This window comes from Pholis gunnellus (genome assembly GCF_910591455.1).
Source record: "Pholis gunnellus genome assembly, chromosome: 15".
In the NCBI taxonomy this organism is placed as follows: Eukaryota; Metazoa; Chordata; class Actinopteri; order Perciformes; family Pholidae; genus Pholis; species Pholis gunnellus.
The window spans coordinates 8,661,860-8,687,371 of NC_136542.1; the positions used below are offsets into that span (position 1 = coordinate 8,661,860).

The window sequence follows — 25,512 nt, forward strand, 5'->3', positions numbered from 1 at the left end:
GTAAAGGCAGTTTTCCCCCACCTTAAGAGCATTCTTTCCGGGGTCACAAGGTCAGGCTTCACAGATGTCTCCTGCAGACACTCAGTTGTCTAAGGACTGCATCCCTGGGAGTAAGCATTCGTACAAAACAATGCAGCTTTTCCCCCCTCACTTTGGAAAATGTTAAATGTTTTTTCTTTTTTTTTTTGTTGCTTTTTTTCCCCCCAACCTCTCTGTTTCATTGTTTCATTGAATTGAATCAAGCTATGGAATGAGTGCAATCTTTCCAAGGTGGAGTTTTTTTGTGTTTAGATAATGAAAGCAAGCACTGGTTATCACAAGATAGTGGTATTCTCTGGCTGCTTTCATTCTGTTAAACACTCCCGTCTCCCTAAGTTTCCTGCAATTGTTCTAATGGGGCCTTAGTCATCCCTGCCTGATGGCGGAGGGAAAGATGCTTTAAAAGGTCTTTTCCTTCTCTCAGTGTGTGTTGCCAGGAGAGAAAAAATTAAAACATGTAGTAACTGTCCTGAAATCCACACTGAGAGACAGATACAAGACGCCCTTGAGTAAGCAGGGCAGAGGCCAAACAAAGAGCGACCCTAAATGAACAGAAAGACAATATTTGAACGAGAACATCTCTGTGTTGCCTCAATCTCAACAGAAATTGTATAGAAGAGAATTCCTGTGCCAAATGGCTTTCATTAAAAAGAAATCAGCTTCTGCTCTTTTAGGGGGCGGAGCGTGACACTGGTAAAAGAGAGGAGATTGCAGCATTTAACATGCAAGTTCTGCCTCAGAACATGGAAAAGTGTGTAATTGGAACAACATTTTAAAAAATCCAGGCATCGAGCTATCCCTGAATATCTTACTCCTTTTCATCTCGCTTTCCCTTTCTCCTTTTTCTCTTCCTTCGTTTGATATGGTGTTTGCTTGCTTCCCCCTCCAAACATCTTCTCTGTATTCTGCAAATTGATAACCCTCTAAATGAATTATGGTAAATGCATAATGAAGGTTTTCTCAGCTTCAGCCCTGCAGCCAGCCAGGATGGAGCATCTCGTTTGGCATGTTTGATTCGTTTTGTTGCGCATTTAGCCCCAGTGTTCCTTCAGAGTGTTCACTGCTTGGGGCATGTAAATAAGAAATTATCCTTGCTGACTAACATGGCTAATACCTCCTCTGGGGTAATCAAAAATTATTAGATGCTTGCTTCCAACAAACATTAGGGCTCATGGCACTAACCACTGTCAAATTGCTCACCTCCGCCCGCTCCCCAATAGCCATAAAATGGGTGAACAAAAGTGATCAGGTGTGGAAAAAGCACTCTGGCTACGTGGAAACTGAGAGACCGCGGGACTTCTATTATGCCTAAAAAAGCAGCCCTTGGCTTTAAGAGTCATTAAAGCATGTACTAGAGTGGGAATCAGACTAGAAAATGAGCTTATCTTGCATAATGCCCTCAAAAGCTTTGCATAAACGTAAAAGATGTGCGCGTGAAAATCAGCAGCAGAGAGGAAGAACTCGGGATTGTAACACACTTCCTTTATCATCCTCCCACTCTCTTGGACGGTGGCAGCATGGTTAAAGCACTACCTGTAGGGTATAACTGCTCTGCTCATTTCCAAATATGCTTCAGTGTGTAAACCCTGGTACATACAGGAGAAAACCACACAGCAAGTGTGAACAAGCTATAGCTGGCCTTGCTAAGCCACTCGACTCAACCGCGTGCTGTCTTTTGGGAGGGACCTTTGCTGTGATGTGCGGTTCGGATATTAGGGGGAGGAGAATTGGGAGGGTGGGGGTGGTGGAGGAGATTAAAGAGCCAAGGGAGGCAGAAGAAAGGCAAGAAAGTAAAAGAGCACAAGGCCCATTGGTCAAACACAAAGGGGGAGAGAGGGGAAGGACATTTGAAGTCAGGGTTAAACTCCAAATAAGCACACCTTAAACGGGCCTGTGTAAGCTGGCAGTCAGGGTTTTTGGACTTTCCCTGCAGGTGTGCCTTTGACAGACTTGGCCTCCATAACCTCTCTCTGATCTAGAATGGGGCCCCGGGTTGGACACAGAAAAAAAACGGTGGCATCTTGCTGCCTCTGCCTCCCATTCTACGTCTAATACATTCACACACGCATGCTTACACTCTCTGTAAACACACACACACACACAAACACTGCCAGACAAGGGGAAAACAAATCTGGTGAGGACTAGAGCAATTGGATTATCACCTCTTAAGGGTGACTTCTTGGCTGACCCCCTTCAGGCTAGCCTGCTGAAACAAGACAGAACATTTCCTGGGAAAACACTCTCCCTTTAAAGAACTGAAGCACCTTCATCCCTGTGAAAATACAGCGGCGGCAGCATTAATGGACGCGGAAATGCCCTTTGGGGCATGCGCTCAAATCCCTTTTAGCCATATTACATCAGACTCCTGTGCACACCTCATCATCACCACGTGCACTGGAGTAATCAGCAAAGGAACAAGGGTGTGTAAACCCACTGTATAATGAACTGATACAACAGCACGGCACTCTGCCTTTGTTTTATGTCCCAGCCTTTGGGTAAAAGAGAGGGAAGGTGACTCCCCTCCTTTCACTGTAGTTCATTCAATCATGATTACTTCCCTGCAACACATTTCTCTTTCCGCTTTTTAATTATGCTCAACTCAATCTCAGATAAGCTGGTCTTCATCTACTTCTCTGAGAAAGAGAAGAAAGGAAAGAGAGAGAGAGAAAAAAAAAATGTCTCCCCCAAGCTTTCCCTTAATGGCGCAAAACAGACATTCTCCTCAGCTGCTGTCAGAATAATCTGGGTAATTTTTTCCCTATGTTCTCCAAACATTAGTTTGCACATTAGGCTGACCCAGTTAATGCGCCTTCCCTGCTGTGGAGGACCCAGTTCCTGGCCAAGCTATAGGCCAAGCTATAGGCCAAGCTGGGTTGGGCCGGGTCGCGCTATGGGGACTGTTCATGATTATGGACCAGGGAAATCCAGGCCCAAATCAGAGCCGAGGGAGAGGAGAGAGCGGGAAAGAGAGGAGTGGAAGGAAGGAGACGATAAGAGGAGAAAGCTTGAGCTACAGTGCGGATGGAGTGGTGGGGATGTTGTGGGTTGAAGACCATGTTACTGGAAGTGGAGCTGAATCTAGTGGCAGCCCGCATCCTTTAACAGTTCCTTCGCTTTTGCTCTTTTCATGTGTGTTTTGTTTTTTCTTCTCGTGATCTATAGACTCTAGGAACGCAACACGGGGTCAGGAGAAACACAGAGAGACATAAAAAAAAGGGAGAGAAGAGAGCGGAAAGGAGGAAGGAAGGAGGGAGCTCAGGGAGCTGATCATTCTCTTTAATCACATTTTGGATGAGGGCCAGGTAGTCTGCGGTACTGAGAGCGAGACAGAGAGGGATGAGAGAGGAGAGGAGTGTGAGGGAAACGGCGAGAGAGGGAAGGAGGGGGGGAGAAAGAAAGGTAGAGAGAGATGGAGGAATAAATGGAAAGAGAGAGAGGGAGATGAGAAAGGGACTTATGGAGAGAGGGAGAGAGGGGATGAGTCTGAGAGCAGAACCCCTTGAAACAGCTTGAAGTGCAGCAGCGCTTAAGCAAGAGTGCACATATGCCCACTAATTCTATGTCTATGTGTGTGTACGCAGGGGAGAGTGACAGCCGTTCCCGTAAATGCCTGTGAATGCTGAATCCAGCAAGAATCTGGTGTTAGGGCAGAGGCAGGGAGAGATCCATTTTAAAACTATGTGCATTAACTATACTTTTCCCCATAGATTAAGCACTCCACATGAATAATTTAGCCTCTCTTATGCTAATGGGATCATGAAAGTATCCCCTCCGTACCGTGTTTTCTCCCCCTCCACAGCAACTCTTCTCGGCTTTCAACAATGGCCCTGCCCCTTCCCAACAAACCATCAGACAGACACACTGCACTGTTTTCACAACAGACACCTGACTAACATGGGGCCGACATGTAGTGACAAGGCTAACGTAGCACACAGTAGCTTGTTGAGAAACGCCGGCGCATTGTTGTCCTCATTAAGCAGGTATATCTTTTAGATTGTTTTCCTGCTTAAGTGAAGTTTACTTGCTGCCACTAATGGCGAGATGCTGCAAGTTATGGGTTGAATGGCTGCACTTGGTGTAATGTTTATGTGATCGCTGTTGCCATTGAGCTGTTTTTTTAAGTGGCTGCAGAGGCAGACACTTTCTGCTTCGCTGTGGTTCTATGTGTTTTCTTTCGGGAGGGGAAGTGGACATATCCTGTGTGTTTATGTGTTTCTTTGGCCCTTTTTTTTTTTTTTTTTTAGTTCAGCCCCTGCAATCACACACTGAAATATACCCAAGCACACGTTTACAACACATCCACTCCCTTGTTGCTTCAGCATTGTGTTGTGGTGAGGTGGGGGCACTGTGTAAAAATTATCAGTGCTCCAACAGCTGGGAGTGAGAGCCATGAAACAGCAGGGCTTGGGTCTGCTTTATTGTTTATCTGTTGTTTATGGGCCAGTGTTCAGCTTTAATTACTACACTAAATTAAACTCTAACAGGCACTTAGAGGGAACCAGCTAACATACGCACATGCACACACACACACAAACACAAACTATATATATTTTCTATACACCTCGCTGATCACTGAGCATAGGCTACTAAAACACAACAAGGCCTCCAATCTTGCGTTTATCGCAGACTCTGCTGATCTTTCGGTTGTGGTTAATCTTCTTTTCCTTTTTTTCCTCATCCCTCATTTTGGGGTATTTTTTAGCCCTAAGTTAAAAAAAAAAAGGGAAAGCCAAAGGTCTGGAAAATGCCAGATTCAAAAAGCCTTCTTCATGCTGGGACTCTCTGGGCAGACACGAGGAGTCGTGTCCCCACCAGGAATGACCCCCCTCTGGTGAGCTCAACCACAAAGACCTTGCTGAGTGGGGCCCCTGGCCAGGGCCAAGGGAGCTCACCACACTCCCCACGTGTACACACACCCACACACACACACAAATGTACCACAATACCATCAAGCGCAGCATGCTCCCTTGGAGCCGAACACTCAAGCTCTCCCTCTCTTCCTCCCTTCCTCTCTCCATCTCTGCCTCTCTCCATCTCTCTGGGGAGTCTGTCTATCCACAGAGCGTGGGGATTGTTAAATTGCTGAGAAAATGTACAAAATGCTTTCTCCTCTCTTCTGTTGAGCCTTCTCCATCCACAGTAGAATGGTACAGAAAGCCCCTTTGCTCACCACTCAAGATGTCAACGTGGATTTTGGTCTTCATGCATAGCTAATAATTGCAAGTGTGGACTGGAGCTGAGGCATGCACACACACACACACACACACACACACACACACTCACACACTCAGATACACGCATAGACATTCAGCAAGAGGGGAAAAACATTACCTACTGTACTGAATCGGTGTTTTGGATACATAGTTCATGACCTAGGGCATTTGACTCTACTGTGTTTGTATTTCATCAGCTGCTCCATCACATTTTGGGTGTTATAACATATTACAGACACCTGCTTGGAAACTAATGCTATATTAAGGCACGCACATTCATCAAGTTTAGCTCCCTGCAACTGATGTCTCTTGATGTTTCTAGATAAGCTTGGAGGAGTTCCAAAGGACTGTTAATCAAAATGATGTGCAAGCAGAGCCAATGAAGTTATTGTGTGTTGCCTTCTTAACCTTCTCCCAAAAACCGCGGATATTTGTTTATCTAGCTAGAACATAGGGAGTCAGTCTCTAAGAGTGAGTAAGTGAGAGTGCAGAATTTGCCCTGAGGGTGATCATTCATATTTTCTTTTTTTGGAGGGAAATTCTGAGAAAAAGGGAGAAAAAAAAAGGTCTGTTAAGAGCAGGGGTGGGGAGAGGTTACAGATCTGAGTATTGTACTGAAACCTTTTTCATATGTGTCAGAACCTTAACTGGCAATCTTTACTCACAGCTATGAGCATGCTTCACCTTGGTTTACGGCTTGACAATAAATTATTCCACAAGAGGGGCGATACATATTTGCGCACTTGTTAAATTGTTTTTTGGCACAGGTTCAGAGCAATGCTCAATGCTGAGATACAAGACGGAGATTTGTGGAAGTTAACTCTGCAACCATCCTGAGTCCTGTATGCAGAGATTATACCGCACTAAAAAAAGGTATGTGACTGATGCTGATCTTTGTTTTTTCATGTACATCCCCTAACATCAGCCAAAGGGAAAGGACGAAACAAGTTACAACTTTCTACTCTTCAAAACGTTTTACTTTCCAAACACTTTGTCACTGGGAGACACGCGTGACCATTTTTGGAAGAAATGGAACAGAGTCACATTTTCCACACAAGGACGCTGACATATTTTCCACGCCACAGGCACAGATACAACACACCTTTCAAGAGGGAAGATGGCGGAAGAAAGTTGTTGTTTTTCTTGGCAGCTGAAGCAAAAAAGTAGTGTGGGTCTCACGCACTCTTTCTCCCCCCCGCCCTTCCTCCTATATCTCACTGGCTCCCATCTTATTCTGTCTTCCTCAACTGATCCACATCGTCACCCCTTTTAACAGGGGCCAAGCCGTTAAAGACCCCATTACTGAAGTGAAGCACACATTTCACATTTTCTCTGTGGACATGAGAGTGTGGACTACAAATTTTATGTGGAAATGTATTGAGATAGGAGGCGAGTTCATGCGTGGAGTGGAGTGGAGTGGCGTGGACGAGAGGAGGGGAAAAGGTGGAAGAGGTTGTGTGGGGAAGGCTGTGTCAGAATGGAAGGGCCAGAGTCGGGAGTCAGCGAGCGCTTCAAGCGTTAACGTAATTGCAAGAATGTGAAAAATGAGGCGGCGGGGCTCCCGAGCGGAGCGAAAGGTCAGAGCATGCCTCACACAAAACAACTGGCTGGAGGACGGCCTCATTAGACCATTAAATCAGCTGCCCTCTCTTTCTCTCGCTCGCTTTTTTCTTCTCTTTCTCCCTTTTTCTCGCTCTGCATACTTTTTTATAAATTCCCTACTCTTTCACCCCTTAACTTCAGGGTTTCTTGCTTCAGCTTTCTTGTAAATCTCTGCATCTATTACATACTGCTTACTTTGTTTTTTCTATGAAAGATCTAGCATTTAGCACTCTTCAGTGGAGGTCAGGCTGTGGCTCTGATCTAGTGCAGGCCTATCTTGGCCCCGTGTGCGGTGCTGTACCGTAACTGTCTTTGGCCCGTATTGATCCGCTGTTACTGGATACGGTGGGGAGAGGAGTCGATAAGTGCTCTGTGGATTACAGGTCACTTGTACTTATGTGTGTAAGATAATCAATAGGCAGTGCATTTCTTTCTCTCACCCCCCCCCCCCCCCCCCTCCACCTCCTCCCTCTGTTGTTCCTGCAGTCTTCATCTCCCATGCTACTTCCAATTGCAAAGATGAGTGCAAAAACTGTTCTCTGTTGTCTGACCTGCAATCATACAGTGTTTTTGGGTAATACTATTATTTCCATATCAGAAAATCCAACACCTGATTTGCTGCAATTTCTCTCTTTCTTCCTTCTTCTCTCTCTGTAACTGTTCATTTTTGCTCTTCTCGCCATGGAGGGGGCGAGCAAAATGGGGAATTATCATTATCAGGATTAATTAAGTGTCACATTTTTGTATTATTTCTTCATTATGCTAATACTGTCAAACAGGCACATCCTGTTGCTTAGCCACGGCCTAGCTATCATCAACTAGCCTGTGATCCAACTAGTCCTGACACAGCCAGCCACAGAGGTCTGCTGCAGGTCTGTGGTCAGTAATGGTCCAACTGCTGTTTCTGTCTGAAGAGGAGAAAATGATTTAAACGGCTCCACCACAGACACAAATCCCATCGATACATTTGATCGTTAATCGACAAAACAATAGCCCTGAACGAGACGCGGCAAGCGGCTTCAATGTGTGAGCGAGCTGTTGTAAGTGTGCATCGGAGTGTTTGAGCATGTTTGTGTGTGTAGAGGGTGTGATGAAATTTCATGCAAAACCGTGGACACTGCCAGAGGGCACACACGGATAAAGAAAGAGACCCACAATAACACACACACACACACACTCTCTGCCGCCAGTGAAAGGAGATCTTGGTGCATTCAAAACAGGGAGAAGGCAAAAAAAAAGGAAAGGCCAAGAGCTCATCATCTGTTCTCGTAGTTCAGGCAGCAGTTGCATTTTATCAACCTCAAAATGTACTGATGCTCATCCTCACCTCTAAATGCAACTAACCGCATATGCTTTGGATAATTTACATGTCAAATTTGATGTAGACCGTGACAAAAACACAAGGCAGATAGCTGTGACTTGCACAAGCTATCTGTAATAATTTCAAATACATTAGTTTTGAAATGCATTATTACTGTTTGGCAGGTCGTGTACTAGATAACAGAAGGCTCACTGACACATAATCAGGGGCTGTTGTGTGAGCAAAGTTAATATGATTTAAATGCAAGCAAGAACTGGCAGAAATATCGTATTAATCACCAGCTTTTGTTCAGCTCTCTAAATAGCAACATTTTGGAAAGCCCTTTACCAGGTTGGTGTATTACAGTGGCTGCTGCTCGCACTTGCGCGTGAGTGTAACAGTGGATAAGCGTGTTCATTTTTAGGTGTGACTATGTGTTTACATGGACGCCAGTCAAAAAGCGGGATAATCCAATGTGCAAAAGGAGGGACTGGGACATATGTGTATAGAGAAATGTGCCATCTATTCACTATAGATCTCACACTAGACAGGGTTAAAGTGAAGTGTTGGCACCTCTATCCATGCATGATGATTAATATGAACCGCATGGATCTGTGCACGTATCTATGTCTGTTTATGTGTTAGTGCACAAGTCTATGCATGTATAAATGTGTGTGTGCGCGTGTGTGTGTGTGTGAGAGTGTGCATGTGCATGTCCATTTCTGTGCTGGCTCACCTTGTTCGCTGCTGTTGTCACCGCTCTGTGAAGCGTGTCCCCCGCTGGAGGGCCCCGGTGTGCCGGCTGAGTGTGTGGAGGTGGCGTCATCATGGTCTCTCCAGGAAGCTGGGTTCTGAGGTTTGAAAAGAGAGAAAGGGAGCGTGGGATCCATCCATCCATCCGTGCATCCATCCACATTCCCGGGTCCAAACCGCAAACCAGGAGCAGAGAGAGCAGGAAGAGGGGAGGAGGGAGGGAGAGAGAGGGAGAGAGAGAGAGAGAGAGAGAGAGACCATATGAGTATGCTGGAAAAGTGAGTGACATCTATAAGAGTCTACAGGCACTGTGAAGGTCCTTGGCCTGCTTACATTCTCCGGGTGAGGCAAAGAGCCCCGTTGCCTATTTCCCTGCTAGCAGACAATCAAGGATGCCACTAAAATCACAGATGAATAGAAAGAAACTAAAGCACTAAAGCAGCTGGCAATAAGTCATAACACTGTTATCAAAGTGTTTCATTAATGCATGAGAGCAAAACGAAGCTCTGTTAATGTGGCATTTGATTTTGAACGATGCAAGTGGAGCACTTGTGAGTAATTGTCCAAACACACATGGCAGAGCCCAGTGGAGTTCGTTTATACCATAACCAATTGAGACTTCCGCGTCAAGTGAGAAATATAGAGGTAAAAAGTCCAAACACACCACAGCCACCATTAATCATTACCACTGTCAGAAATGAAAATAAGATATGACAGTGATTCTCTTGCTAATCTGCCAAAAATGTGCACATGCCCACACCGAGGTACACGCACGAGGCTCGCAGGGCTACACTTACGAACACATGCTAATGACATAATAGAGCAAGACGTATAAACACACATGCACACTCACTCACTTTTATATATACAAACACATGCTGCAAAAAAAAAAGTGTTAAATCTCTGCTGGCTAGCTTCAAAGAAATGTCCATAAACAAATTCATAGCTTTTAAGGCGTCTTTTCTTTGTTCCTTCCCTCCATCCACAACTCATTTTCTCTCCTTCTCCTCCTCTCTTTCCTGGTCATTCCCACTGCCCTGTCGGTGCACACAGGGAAACGGGATTTTCTACTGTACAGGAAAGGCTTTATCAGTGCCACATGAAGGCAGGCTGGAGGTGGAATTTCCTCTGCCATTCAGGCAATAGAGGGACAGACTGATCACGTCATTTACTACACCCGCCCGAGCGCACGGGCTCAATCCAATACACACTCCAGACAGTCTCTCGCACGGAGTAGATGCAGCAAAAATAACCCCAGCTAGTCTTTCCCAATTTAATCTGTCACCTGAACATGATGACAAAATGTTGGCGAACGTAAGCCCAACGTTGTCTGGGGCCCCGAGAGAAGCGCCCCTTGAGCAGAGCCCAAGGCAAACAAACACAGGCCTGCACCAAGGCTTGCCACAAACCTCAACCCACTTCTCAGTTCCCGCTGTGTTTTTTTTTCTCTCCCTCAAACACACATAAACACATATACATACATACAAAAGCAGAGGGGAAAAATGTACACGCCACCAAATATTCCAAGAAAGAGACCGTTTTTTTACCATTTTGTCTAACTTCAGTTCCTGATGAACTTCTTTTCCCTCAGCTCCCGTCAGAGAAGAGCCTGCCCGCCTGCTTTGGTGCCCCAGTCAGAGTGAGCTGTACTGGTGGAGGACAGACAGAATAGCGCCTGGAGACTAGCGGAGGTTTGCAGGGAAACGGAGGATACAAGACAAGCGGCTGCCGAGCTCCCTTGGGTGTGCGGTCCTGATGTGCCGCTGCTTGTTCTGCTGCGGAGGCAAGGTTTCTGCTACGCCTGTGAGCAAGGCCCTTTTATCTGCTAAGTTTTTTTTGGGGGGAAGGAGGGCTGTTTTCTCAAACAGCTCGGAGCTGAAAACAGCAGACAGAAACACACAAGGCCCTTCAGACCCTCCGCTCCACTCGAGGCGCTCTCAGCGTCAGCTGTTCACCGGATGGCAATCAGATAAAGAGCTTGGAGATTTGCTCAGAAGAGGGTTACGAAGAAAGGGCGAACAATAGCCCATGCCTGGGTTTAGGACCTCCAGACTGAGCGAAGAAAAAGTGTCCCCGCTCTGAGAGGGACGGATGATTGTCATGTGTTCACTCTACGGGCCACTGATCAACACATGGCGTACTTCATGGGAACGAGGGCTGTTGTCTTTTATTCTCAACACAGCATATGCTGAGTAAAATCACTAATGTGGGAATAGCCCATCAAGCCCCTGTCTAGTTTTGTCTGGGAAAGAGGTGAAAAGTCCCAGACTCCCAGAGTGCATCATGTATTTAGGTATACTGGGCTCGGTGCTCTCCGAACGGGCTGTTGTTGTTCCAAGAGAAGAAAATGACTGGGTTCTACTTCCTCACAATGAGACACGCTGCCAGCGAGATACGAGACAGACCTGGAAAAACTGTGCTCGCTGCTCTCACACACTCTCGCTCTCTCGTTCTCTCTCTCTCTCTCTCTCAAACACTTGCCAGCTATTGCCACAGCACGGTTTTAATGCAACAGCCGAATCGATAGGACTTAATTTAGCTATCATTGCAGAGTAATATGTCATTTTTAATGGCGCTAGCACTAAATTAAATTCAAAGACACCTCAGCTAATGGTGTAAAAGGGAATGATATTTTTGCTGTGATTTGCTACCCTGTGGGTTTAATAGGCCTGTATTCAGGGATGGAGATAATGCTTTGTTAGTTTCTTTCTTATTGGGCAAAAAGCAGACCTCAGCACTTTGTATGACCTAATAATAATACAGTGGATACTACGCCTAGTGCGTATACGCAGTAGATATCTTTAATGAAGCACCCTCTCCTCTTTTAATACCTGTAAGCCACCTCTCATTCATAACCCTATCTGCAAAACAAGACAACAAATATCACAACAAAAGCGTTAACTTTCCACGCACAACAAGGCGACAAAAGCAACAGCCTTTCCTCCCCATGAATAATTTAGTGGGCCTCTCCGAGCTGAGGAGGGTGCATCAACAGACACCGCACCGCGCAACACAAACACACACAACCATTTTGTCACAACCCTCGTGGGTCTGATAAAGTTCAAACAAGTTGGAAAAAAAATAAAAATCATGTCAACCCAAACAGTCTCCTTCAACCTACACAAGAAGTCCTCTGAAAAGAAAATAGAGGAAGAAGCAAAAGAGAGAAGAAGGCCTCTAGCCCATGTGACTATTCCCTGAAGCTGGGCATAATTAGGAGTCAAACATGGTTCACTCCATGCTCTTCACTAATTGTGTTAAAGAGCAGTGTTACCAGGAGGAGGAGGAGGACGCCAGCAAGCAAACGCACATACATGTGCAGGCGGGAACGCACACACACACACACAATGAGAGTAGATAGAGAGGAAGATACAAAAGAAGCGTGGTCTCTAGGGACAGCCTTTTCTATTTGCTGGGGTTAGCAACTGGCAGCTGATAATACAAGTTGTAATTAATATAAAAGCAGGAGACAATATGGGGAGGAAGGCTTGTAGTGGAGCCAGGCCACAGGAGAGCGGGAGAATGCTGCCGCCTCCTCTGCTCCCGTCCCCTGTTTCTCATTTACAAACACCTGCCTGCCGCAATCTCACTTCCCGCCCGGCACTCTGCCTACATCCCTAGGAATTTCAAATAAAATTGATTTAGCAGAATCATTGAATTTTCCTCAAATTCCCCTGGAACCCGCAGGAAAGGGAAGAAATCTGTTGGTGTTGTAGCAGCGCGAGGTGAACGCCTCGCCTGGCGTGTGTTTGTGTACGCGTGTTGCAATGACACTTGCAAAGGGCAGCTACAGGAATCCTGTGCTGAATATGTACAGAATCGCTGACACACCGGAAACACACAGGGCCGTAAATCCCAAAGCCAGCTGACATTTCAAGACACATCTTGCTACACAGCATAAACACACATTTCTGTTGGGTTGAGCACGTAATTATACACAGTTGTTCAAAAGAGGTGCACCTACACTTTTCTAACGAGGCTGAGTATTTACAACACCCTCAATTATCAAGAATATAAAAAGTCCTAAATATAGCAGCTAATAATTCACAGGAACATGTTTTAACAGACACCTGGGATTGAGTGATTGTATTTATGCAGCAACACTTTCTCGAAGGCAAAAACAACCTTTTCCACTGTAGTGAACAGCACATGAACACACATCAAAATGACAATATTCCTTGTAACAAATAACCCTAAAATATGAGCATGTAAATACACACTCAGTGGCCACTTTACTACGTACACCTGTAGAATCTAATGCAATCCAATAACGCTGTTCTGCCACAACAGCTAATATTATGATGCCAATAATTCTCGGTTTGTTTTGTTGACCTGAATAGTATTATCTTTGTTAATTATTATCTTTGTAAATGTAGAATCCATGGCCGAACTATGAATTACTGTGTGTACATTAACTGTGTGTTGCATTTCAATACAAGTCAACACCCAGGCCTCTGTATCCGAAAATGATCCCGAAAATAAGGCAGCAGCAGTTTTCTTTATTGCAGTCATTTACAGCACGCATGCAGTTAAAGGAAGGGAGATGCAACAAGTGAGCCTTGCCTCTCTCTCCAGCCGCGGTAGCGATGATTAGATATGCCTGCCAACAGGGCCCTGCCTCTGAGCACTAATCAAATAGGAAATGTTAAGGCCAGACATCCCACCATCACAAAACAATTGTGCGGAACAGACAGAGCGGTCCAAGTCAACGCTGCACTGTTTTCACGAGAAGGGGAGGGAGAGAGAGATCCAAACGCGGTCGGTCCCCGAGGAGAACAAAGCTAGTTGAATTAGAACACCTCCAAAACTGAGAAATTCCACGGTTCAGCAGGTCCGCTCGGCCCGAGGGCTCTCTGTCCACAGGCGGAGAGGCTGTGTGTACGCGCTGCACCGTGCACTACAGAGACACTACAGAAACAGGACAGTACCGAGCACCCGTCTCCGCTGATATACACTGTAAATCACTGCATGGGCACAAGATGAATTATCGCTATTACTTGACCAAATCTGTGACATCACCATGTCTGACCAATGGTGTACAGCGCTCAGAGCCTGGACCAGAAAATCAAATGTAAACAGAGAAAGCTTTTTTTTCTTTTTTTTCCCCCCTTTCCAGCCATGCAGGGTGAAGATAAGCTACACCATAACCTCTATGGGAACTACCATCACTCCCCGAGGAAAGCTCACCAAAACAAAGCGCATGAGACCTGCGAACCCTACACGGTTTCTCTTTAACAAATCTGAAACTATGCAGAAAATCAAAGACAGTTGCAGGAGCGTAATGCATATGCATGGAGGAAATGAAAAGCCTTCTGCTAAAATGTAAGCTTTACTTGAGAAGGGGCACAATAGCACGAGAAGACACAAAGGCTAATTCATTAGAACAGATAATATTCAGACACTGTTAATTCTATTTGCCTCCCTAATTGGATGTAGCACAGAAGAGACAGAAATGTTATTCATTAATTAAAAGACAAGAGAGCGAACCATTGACAAGCGCACACACACTGTATCAACCGTTTACAAATATACACTGCTCTGGATTTTTTTTTCTTCCCCCTCACCCTTCATGTGTAATACAATATCTTTTTTTTTTTTTTTTCCTCTTTCTTTTAATTGGGATGGGTTGATCTGAGGAGGGGCGATGAGTTAGGAAGCCTTGGGTGGGCTACATGGTTCAGATAGTCACCGCAAGCGAATAAGGGAAATCAACAGTGTCAGCAAGGCCTCATCCCGCTCTCACTATACCATAATCCAATCATCTCTAAGACAATGCTGCATTCAAGTGTGAATAAATCGGTGCTTATTATGCTCTGCTGTCAGGTATGACGAGGAGAGAGGAGGGAAACAGAAAGAGGTAAAAAAAAAAAGGGAAGTAAACACACACACACACACACACTTACACGCGAACAAACAAGCTCACCATGCTGCCTCCTTCCCAGTGAAGAGCCTCATCATCTCCAGAAAAACCAACTTTCACCAAATGAGATGTAGCCCGGGGCTATATATTAAAAATGCATATCAAAGCAAAGAAAAATGGACGTGAGAGATTCTAACTAAATAAATTAGCATATCTAACTATCAAACCGCCTTTTCCTCCTCCGTGAGAAGCGAGGACAGAAATGAATAATAAAATATAGAGCCAAATACAAATGGATAAATAAGATAAATAAATCAAGACAAGAAGGACATGCATTGCTTTCCATCCAGCGGCACAGTTTTGCAGCCAAATGCATTTTTGTGCATTGTTTCCAATATTGTAAACACATTATAGGCATGAAAGAGCTGGACCCCTTTCAATTAGATATGGAAATTACTGCTGAGGAAGTTAACTATTTACTAAAAGGCTTTCAGGATGACTGCAACAGTTTGACTTTTTGCAAATATTTCCACTGCAGCCTCATGACTGCATGCATGCTCTCACACAGTGTAAAGACATAAGGCACTGTCGTCTTGTTCATGAAAAAATAACTATTAGCTGGAGAGTGTATATGTTTCCATAACATGTACTCAGCCCTTATTCAAATCGCTCTAAGCTCAGCCAGAGCTCTAAAAGCAAACTAGAAGAAGAAAAAAAAAAAAACTCTTCTGCTTTTGTCAACTTCAGCCCAGCAGTGTAATAAAAAGTTCACTGGTGCCACAGAAGTTAAATAAATCCCTCAAAAGTTAAATACCTAATGAGGTGGTCAGTCCAAATGGCTCCAAGATAAATGGCTTGTCATGCAACCTTCTTTGTTTATTACTGCTCCTGATTTGCTTTATTGGCATATGTAATTTTCTAATTATCAAAATATTTCTCACAAGTGGACTGATGACAAAGCTGGTGTCTGAGCACTGGAGGCACCATTGGAAATTGGCTTGAGTATCAACCATCTGCCATGAAACTAAACAGGCTAGTTTATCTAATCTCTACAATATAAACAACAGCATGCCTCATTTCTACACTTGTGTTGGAGGAGCACAATATTGCCGTTTTGACCGTTTCTCAAACCAACATCGGCATCTTCGGTCTAATCGCGTTTTAATTCACCTTGTGCGGTTGCGCTGCGCTGCGTGGCCATGTATACACGCGACGGGCTTTCAGAGGGAATCCACCGCTATTAGGCCTATAGCCAGACCCAACAGATGTAGCGCTCTGACTTTGCATAACACTTAAATCTGCTTTAATTCCTAATAGGCTTGGCCTTGTGCTGCACAGATATTAACTAGTCACTTACTAGCAACAGCTCGCTCTTTTTTTTTTCACCAAAACATTAGCTTCATCACAGGCATGCAAGACGCAATCATTCACAAATGTGAACTCAATAACACACCGTCAAGTCAATCCATATTGCAGAGAGGGGGGGGGGGGGGGGGGGGCTGTGATTATTACACCGAAAATGCACGATTTAAACCAGGGAATCGATCTTCAAATTTAAAGCTACTGTACTTCAGGTGCATATAATTGAATTCAGCATTATGGAGCCTCCAGCCATAAAAAGGGGGGGGGGGGGGGGGGGAGAAAGCCGCTGCAGAGCAAACCGCACGGCAATCAATACGAAACAATTAAACACATTAACATCAACAGCAATGGAAGGCCTCCAGACGAACCATCAGATGCCTTGTGAACTTGACTTTGATGGTAAGCCTTTAGCTCTGAGATCTATTTCAATAGGCTACCACTTTCTCCACCTCTGCAGCAAAATCCACAGCTTTACGCAGAGGCCATATCCAGCTCCCACAGCCCCAAATATAAAGCCCTTTTCTTTTTAAATATTGGCCTAAAGCTACAGCTTACCGCTGATACCCTGCTTTAACATTAAACCTGCGTAACAGATAATTGCTTCACGTTTTTTTTTTCTTTTTTCCAACTCTCTATAATGCACGGCAGCGATTTGCACACGCGCACACGCAACCCCTAATGCACTAGCGCGCACACACACACACACACACACACACACACACACAAACCACGAGCACGGACGCATTATGCACACATGACTGCCCCTAATCAAAAGACTAAAACAATAACTCAGTCTATTGTATCACATCTAGCTTTTGACCTTAGAACATCGATCGGCAGATTTTCCTTGCAGAACAGAGCATGCTCTATTTACTGATGGCACAGCAGGGTCACACACTGAGCACAGGCTAAGCAGCCCAAAAGATGCCATTATGACACACATCAAACAAATCAGAGTATTTCTAAAGCAGCCGATTATTCATGAGCATTGTGTTTTTAAAAATGACACATGCTGGGTGTTCTCTATCAGCAGCGGAGACGCACGCAGACACGGACAAAAACAGCACAATGAATGGAATTCTGTTACTTACGTGATCTGCAAGGTTAGTCGACGATCCCGAGAGCTCTTCGTGATCTGATTTTGAGTTGCCATCCCGTTCGTCAATAACTAGGTCTATTGGCATTTTTCCTTTCAAACAACTGATGTACCGGTGGCAAAAATTGTCGCAGAGCTCGTGCACCTGGGAAAAAAAGGAAGAAAAAGCACCTTTTTTTCAGGATGGGGGAAACGCTTCAGCCAGTCCAAGAATAACTCCAATTACGGGGCATTATCGGCGTCGAGGAAACAATAGTGAAATTGTTGCCGAGCTTATTATTCTCCCGAGACTCGAGCAACAAGTTGAACGGCGAAAAATAAACAGCCTGCTGTAAGCTGGTGGGATAATGAGCAGTTGAAACTAAATCTGCGGATCGATAACAATGTGCAACGTGACCAAAGAGACTTCTAGTTTATCAACGGTCACACAACACTTGGCTAAATAAAATTGCATATTTTATGAAAATTAAAAACCTGAAACTTTCTCCCAAATATATGTCGGTTTATTTTTTAAATATCTGTTAATAACTAACAGCACATGCGCTTTATATTTAAGCACTTTGAATATCAGTAGCTTTTATGCAGGGTGTTTGTGCAGATGGCAGCATGCGTTTGCCACAGATCAGACTGAAATATAAAAAAAGACATTATATTTACCTTTTCTAATTCCAAGAGGTGAAATCGTAATACTTGTATGGCTTGTATCATCTGGAAGAAAAGGGGCCAAATAAACACAGTTCATATCACATCATTTTCAGGATTCATGTTTTTTTACACGTGTACAGTATTAAATGATAATCTGCCCGTCATAACACTATGGAGTGCACCACAGCCAGCGAGAGCTAAATATTTTTTTAACTCTACAAGGAAGCTGTATTTCTGGTCATCACACACTGGTCAGCTGGGTCACTTAGATGGGAAGACTGAGCACTGACAGCGGCAAATGTGGTCACACAGCTTCACTTCAAAACTCATGTGACATCTGTGCGGAAGTTTAAATCATATGTTCAGTGTGTGCTGCTGCGGACACCCCAGAGCATCCCAAAACGAGGCAGAGTATAACCGCGTCGGAGCGGCAACTATTGAGAGACAAGAGAGGTCAAAGTGTTCGCTTACCAAATTGTCCAACTCTGGATTTGATGAAAATAAAGGTTTTTCTGCTCGGACCTAAAATAATACACCAAATGTCAAAGTTAGTTTGGCATGAAATGTGCGGAATGTGCGTCTATGTCTATCATGAAATGTCACCTGATAATACAAAAATTATCATTAATGAGTTTGTGTTAAGTGGAAATTCTGCAGCGAACATACACTATTCAATGGGCTAATCATATCAAGGGAAACTTTTATTGCAAGAAAAAAAAAAAGAATCAGGCAGAAAACTATGCGCCATGACGCAGCCACAACATCCAAAAATATGTATTTTTAATATTTCGAAATTGACCTGTTTGGCAAAGACTGCAATGTCCTCATTGAAGGAGTCTGAGGAGCAGACATCGCCGCCTGCTACGCCGGGCTCCCTCGGAGTACACGTCGCCAACTCGCACTTCTCAAAAACCAGTGCGAGCAGTGGGAATAAAGGGTGACTGCAAGAGGGGAAACACAGCCTGAGAACAAGCAGCACACCGGCTCCACAATGCCCACTGCAAAAAAATGTCCCGACCAACCTGCGTATCTGTCGGCTCTAAAATGTCTCTATATACATTTATAAACAGAACACAGTTGGATGAGATCATTTGACTTTCATCCCGCTGCATAGCTTTTACACACTCCTCTCTAAACGAGTTGCGGCGTTTTAAAACAGGACTGTCAGCAACTAAAACAATAAAACCTGGATTCAACATTCTTTTTAGGAGCTGTTTGGACTTGGACGCATGGGTAAACACGCATCTGGGATATTTTACTCATCGTTTTTGGAAATGTAAGGATTTTAGACTCAATGTGTTATTAATCGCCATGTTGAGATTGACATTTTTTGCAGTGCAAAGTAGAAACGGCTGAGAAGTCCACAAAACTCGACAAAAAAACAAGACTGACACTCTAAAGCAGTCAATGGGAGTTTAGAGAAATTATACAGTCTGCACAAAAACTTGAAATGAAATATTATTTTTTGCAGAGTTACCCTACAGACGTACTGAAGCACCGAGGGCTTTGCGATTACAACTATGGCTCTAAAAGCGAAGGAGAGGTGACTAAAAAGAAGTATACTGTTCCATTAACATCGTGAGACAAACAGTCAGCAAAATAAATTTTAAAAGCAAAATTATAATTTCAGAATAAAATGCTATTTCTAGAACAAACGTTTGGCTTCATTAAACTGCCTTCAGCTCCTTAATTTATGGGACTTAGATTCGTGTCAGTATATAAAAACATGAAGGTAAACTATTCCGTGAGTAAAAGAGATGAAGAGGATTTACTCTGCACACCCCAGATTATAATGATACACTGTGGATTATAGCACTTTCTGAGTAGGTGTGTTTAGTGAGCAACGTCTGGAAACATTTTTTATTCTAAGTTTTGCATTCATCAGTAACAACATATAATTACGTTTTCTTTCATTATTTGAGAATAATGTGATGAAAGTATAATTATAAAGACACACGGTGCGTTGTAACGCGCAGTGTGTGTGCGTGTGTGTGTGTGTGTGTTACTGCAGACAATATCTGAAAACATTTGAGAAGTTTTCTACTAGCAGCAATGACAAGGTTCAAATGAGTCAAAGCTATTTTAATTATCAACAACTAGGGCAGTAATATTAAAGCAAACTTTATAACGTGGAACAACTGTTGTGATGTTGAAAAATTGTTTTTTTTAAATGATATTTCCATGTAGTCTGTGACTTCAGGGCTTGGGCTGTAAACAGAGAGCTTCCATATTATTTTATAGCTTGTATTTCATGCTCGAGGCTTACTCTTACTTACTGCAGCCTTCATGATGCCTTCTACAATGCGTATATAATTACACATGGACAAAACTGCTCGGACCAACAATGGAGCTCTAAAATTGCGGTCGAATTTAGAGGTGGGAGAGAAACTCCAACAAAACTCACTAATAGAAAAGCTGAAAACTTCGGAGGGTAAAAAAATAAATATTGCACGCATGTTTTGGTTCATGCAAACCTTACCCATAAATTTGATCTTTATCCCTCTTTAAAACGTCGTTGACAGCAGAGCCCATGCTGGCGGGCATAACGTTTGGATGAGGAGCATGGGCTCCGTAGTGCTGGCTGGCGTGCAGCGGCGGTCCGTGGTTCAGGTGGTGGACCTGGGGAAGCGGCCGGGGAGCATGCGGGTCCCCGTACATCGACGCCGAGACTCCGTCCATCCCACCGTAGTGGGCCAGCTCATCGTACTGGGAATAGAATCAGAGCAAAAGTCAGCGGGCTGCCCGGTTACTTTTTAAACAAATGTGAAAAGTGCAGAAAAAAAGCATGCCGTCTCGGTTTGAATATACGCAAAGGAGCTCTAATAAGCTTTGTAAATGCGCCGTAGCCAGCGCAAGAAAAGTGCCACATATTACATCTAATAAACGGTTTGTCGTTACCAAAAACATTAGAACTTAGGTGCTCCTCGAAGGAGAGTTTGGTGGGTGAAAAGAGCGAATTAGTTGGGAGTCTCCTGTGAAACTGATCCACGACTGTCGTGGAGGCTGTCGGTAAAAGCAGAGGCTGTCACTTTGCTTGAAGAGCAGGGGCGCTGCAAAAAAAAAACGTCAAATATAGCAGCTTTGATATGAATACTTTGTGAGTTTGCCACCACCCGAGAAGAGGTTATCGATACGACTGCCTCCCTACAGTGGATTTGAACAGGTAAGTGTAGGAGATTTAAAACCTACCCTTTGCGCCATCAGGCTGCGCTCCAATAAACTCCTGAATCTGTCGTATATTTAATATCCCAGTCCCGTTTAGAAAGTGATTTAGAGGCAAGATTCCTTTTTCAACCAACTTTGCGACTTCTCCTATTCGCCAGTGTGGTTCAGTTGAGATCGTAGCATCAGGGAGTTTTGCAATTTTTCTTGTTTTCCCTCTTTCCACGGAAAAAAAGGAAAAATGCGCCAAAGTGAAGGTTACAATCGGCCCATCAACAACCTGCATGTAACTAAACTGTCGTGTCTCATGGCTTTTTGCCACTCCAGCTGTCAATCAAAGCCAGAGGTTGTCAAGGTAATGAATGAATGACGGTTGGTGATGATGTTCAAGAGAAGGACGAATCTTTTTAGTCCGTTTTCATCCCGCAAGTCCGCGTCTCCTTTAATGCCTCCAGATCGCTATCTTGTTTTATTATCACTGTAAAAAAAAAAAAAAAGAAGGGAAAAAAGCAGTAGAAATTAAGAGATTGCGATTCAGATCTCTCCTTTCTTTCCCCCGTAGGTATTTCGTCTATCTGGCGAGACTGAGATGAGTGAGTGTCAGCGAGTGTTGGCAGGTTGGCTGCTAGCTTGCTTATAGAAACAGAGTCAGTTCGCAGCGCTGAGCGGTGGGCGAATGAAATGACGGATCCCGGAAGTAGCGGTGGCCATAGCCAGTCCTACAGCAGCTCCAGAAAAGAGAGAGGAGAGACCAAATCTTGTGATATGCAGAGTATATGCGAGGCACAGGGACGGCTTCAACTCCACACTGGGGGTAAAAGCCAAACCAACACAGCTCCAACTCCCACCCAATTCCTTTTTTTTCGCCGTGAAGAGTCCTAAAGAAGAAGAAAAAAAAAAAAAAAAGCAGAGAAGGCTGAATGAAGGTTTCCCAGCGCGGACACTTTGGCTGCAGATCCTCTGAGTTCAATCAAACACAACACAGACTGAATTCAACCACATGAATCATGATTTAGAGTGAAATAAGTTGAGTTTAAAGCAGATTTACGCGGGATGCATGCAACCTTTTACGCACGATAAAATGTGCCATGAACAAAAGGTAAACCTTTGAACTTTTATCCATGCATCCTCAGTGATATAACTGAAACTGGATATTATAAAGCATCTTCAGGACATCTTATGAATGCTTAACATATGAGCATGATGTTTACTTTTTATTTGTTTGTGATTGTGATATTGTGTGCCTAATATCTCCTTCATACCTCCTAATCTTATAGCTAATTATTGCTCTGCTCTTTTTTTTTTAGCAAATTAAACGACACCCCTCTAAGCCCAGAATGAACTTTTCCAAGAGGAAAAAAAAAAGCTTTGTGGAGAAAGTAATTTTGTATGTTTCTTTCTTCCAATCCCCTCTCTTAATAGAAATCCGTGCCTTACCTCAGAGTAGTCAATTATCAAAGCTCCCTGAGATCATCAATCATGTGAGGAGATTGAAGTTTAGAGGAGGAGCAACGCTCCGGCCATCGATAGCAGTGAAGCCCTTTTTGGAGCCTGGGCACTTTTACGCACAAAACAGAAGCAGGCCATCTATCCCCTTTAATATTTAGCTCCATCAATGCTAATATGGCATCATGGCTGTATTGATAGGTTCTCACATAAAGGCTCCATTTATGGCTCCGTGACATTTTTGATGGTGGAAATTAATTATTCACAGGTTAGGATTAGGGCAGACACACGCTCAGGGAGATGGGCTGTGGCTACCGTTGGAGGGTCAATAAACTCTCCCAACAAACTAAATACCAAACAGAGTTGCTTGAGGTCGATTGTAGAAATTGCAGGGGTTTCTTTCTCTTTTAAAAGGAAAACGATTCAATAAATGAAACCGTGACAACAGTTATGTTTGTTGGCATAAAGGGGGGTGGGAAGTGTAGGACTGCAGGGTTTGACAAACGGCTGTGTGGACATTTCAACGTGCAATACCCCGGGAAGGAGCTGCAGAGCGGTGCGCAGAGAGCCAAGGCATTCACCGTCTCCAAGTCTCTCTTACACTCTGTAAACACAACCAGCCCGGCAGACTCTGCTATTGAAGACTGATATTTCCATGAGCTAAATACTATCGTTCACATTGATTTGTGCACTAACGCTTGACTTTTTTTTTTTTTTTTGGTCAACTTCCTTCTTTGGACAACCATGGTAAGTAGCACAAACCTTATATACTGTATCTACCGCTTTGTTGTGAACGCGCGTCCTTTCGCGGCGCAGTAAAGGGGAAAGTTTTGAGGTTGGACTATTACAAAAAAAATAGAATATATTGTCACATGTATGTTTAATCTGCCGTTCACGCGAGCGATAGAGGATCCCAAAATCCCAAAACGCTGTAGCGATTTTTATACACGTACTTCCAGGTCTTTACCGCGTTTATTGTGGAAATATGTGATTTGCCCCCGAGGAGAGGGATGTAAACACCCGAAAGAGCGTGTGAAAATAGCAGAGGCTAATTAAGCGTGTCCAATGTACGGCTCCACAGAAACACGTCCTTCCCTATAAAACTTCCAGCAAACGACTCCTAACGACGTGGAAATTCTAAACTCCTTCTTTTGTGAACTATTTATTTGAGTAATTAATGGAAGCCATAAACGCACGACATCGTCATTAACAACATTTAGGTGGCGAAGTATGTTAATTTCGCTTAATAACAGCTTTTGATGCGACATTACACAAGTCGGTGTTTAATTTTCTAATTCTATTTTAATCATCATTCACTCAATAGGTAATTAAAATTAATTTCCCCCGTAAACAAGACCTGTGCCAAGTTAAAATCCCCGGTTTATAACCTGACCGCGTTTACAAGGCAGATTATTCCAGGAGGACACCTAACACAGACAATTACACCTTTTAAAGGACTTTTTGATTTCTTACAAGTGGCTTTCATGTTGTGGCGGTTTTTCAGGTGCGCACACAACTCTTACGCGTATAAAAAAAAATCAGAGGATGGCATTAACAGGCGGTAAAATTTCATCTGGTGGTGTCAAATTGAGGTCAGTTTAGGGTTAAAGCTCTCGGTGTCCGTGTGGGACATGGCCAGCTGCGTTTGGATTCATTAGGGGGGGAAGAGGATCCATTTCAAGGAAAACACTACTGGGACAATCACCAGGCTAAAGATCCACTGCATGTCACATCCTGAAGGTGCACCAGGTCCGCCTGCATGCGACCGAGCATCGGCACTGAACTTCCACTCCTCTGTTTACTCTTCGCAGGATTTACAATCCCTCTCCCCCCTCTGCTGCCCTGCAGGGCTCGTTGTTCACACACACACACACACACACGTCTTGTTGCTAAATATGGAGAGAAAAGCATTGTTGATTTAATTCCCTCAAAAAGATCACTGATATGAAACGGGCTTCAAATCCTCTTAGTGACCTTAAACACTCCTGGAGAAACAATTGGCGCTCAACCAGGAACAAATAAAATCGCCCTAATCTTGTTTGTAACTTTGTTCTTCTTTGGCCCTCTTCAGTATTTGAGATTATGTAAATGAGCAGAGCTAATGTATAGAGGCGCTGAGATAAGACTGGATCATAGACTGACTACTGGAGAGGCTCAGAGAGCAACAACCTTGCAGCCTGTCTATTTCTGCTTTTTGCACAAGTTTGAAGATGAGAAGAAATGCAGCTGCTGATGCACAAATAGCTTAAATAAATCACCTTGTGCACTAAATAAAAGTATTGCAGATTTGCGTTGTTTCAACTATAAAGAAGGAAACAGGTTGCACTCGTTTAATTAGCTCACAAACAACATTTGATTTTCCTCTTTTCTTCCTTGTTTTTAGATGATTTTATCTATGATTTGTTGATAATGACTTCGCTCCTCAGTGTTTTCCTCTTGCAGAAAGCATTACCTCAGTCATCTGACTATGAACTCTTTTTGACCCCCGGAGTGAAATGTGACTATAGGGTTTCAGAAAGTGGAGTGAGCAACTCAAATACTTGTAAAAGTTTCGCGACTAACTGTAAATTCTTCAGCTCCAAAGCCTCATTTTCCCCTCCACCGATTCTCAGAGTCTGGTGTCAAAGGGTTAGTAAAGGGAGAGGGGGGAGGGGGTGGGGGGAGAGAGAGAGAGAGAGAGAGAGAGAGAGCGAGAGAGAGAGCGCAGGCCGACACCAAATGTAACTGTGGCTTTTCTCTTAGACTGGAAAGACATTATGCGGCCCTCTAGCGACACCTGGCGGCCTCAGCGGAGGCCGCGATAACGAAAGCTTTGCAACAAATGTGTGAAGGCCCACAACATTTTTAAAATATAAATATATTGACAATATCTAACGAAATCTGCGAAAATAAACAGAATCGTGTTTTAAAATTAAAATGATAGAGATTGCAATCAAATGATTAATTTTAACAACATAGAAACGGTCATCTAACATATGAATATTGTAAAATACAGATTTTGTTTTAGTGTCCAAATCGAGCGTCCTATGCATTT

At 43.8% G+C, this 25,512-nt stretch overlaps 1 protein-coding gene across 5 annotated transcripts in view; it reads right to left on the reverse strand.

Moving 5' to 3' along the window:
• meis2a (Meis homeobox 2a) overlaps window positions 1-21,611 on the reverse strand; it is a 76,995-nt gene extending 55,384 nt beyond the window's left edge. For all 5 annotated transcript variants that reach the window (XM_079174556.1, XM_079174557.1, XM_079174555.1 and 2 more), the window contains exons 1-7: window positions 21,060-21,611; window positions 20,350-20,576; window positions 18,670-18,811; window positions 18,342-18,392; window positions 17,883-17,933; window positions 17,221-17,370; window positions 8,891-9,005 (exon numbers count right to left, since the gene is read on the reverse strand). In XM_079174556.1, coding sequence (XP_079030682.1) covers window positions 8,891-9,005; window positions 17,221-17,370; window positions 17,883-17,933; window positions 18,342-18,392; window positions 18,670-18,811; window positions 20,350-20,576; window positions 21,060-21,071 — 748 coding nt within the window. In that variant the 5' untranslated portion in view covers window positions 21,072-21,611. The remainder of the gene's footprint in view (window positions 1-8,890; window positions 9,006-17,220; window positions 17,371-17,882; window positions 17,934-18,341; window positions 18,393-18,669; window positions 18,812-20,349; window positions 20,577-21,059) is intronic.
• Between the last annotated feature and the right edge of the window lie 3,901 nt (window positions 21,612-25,512).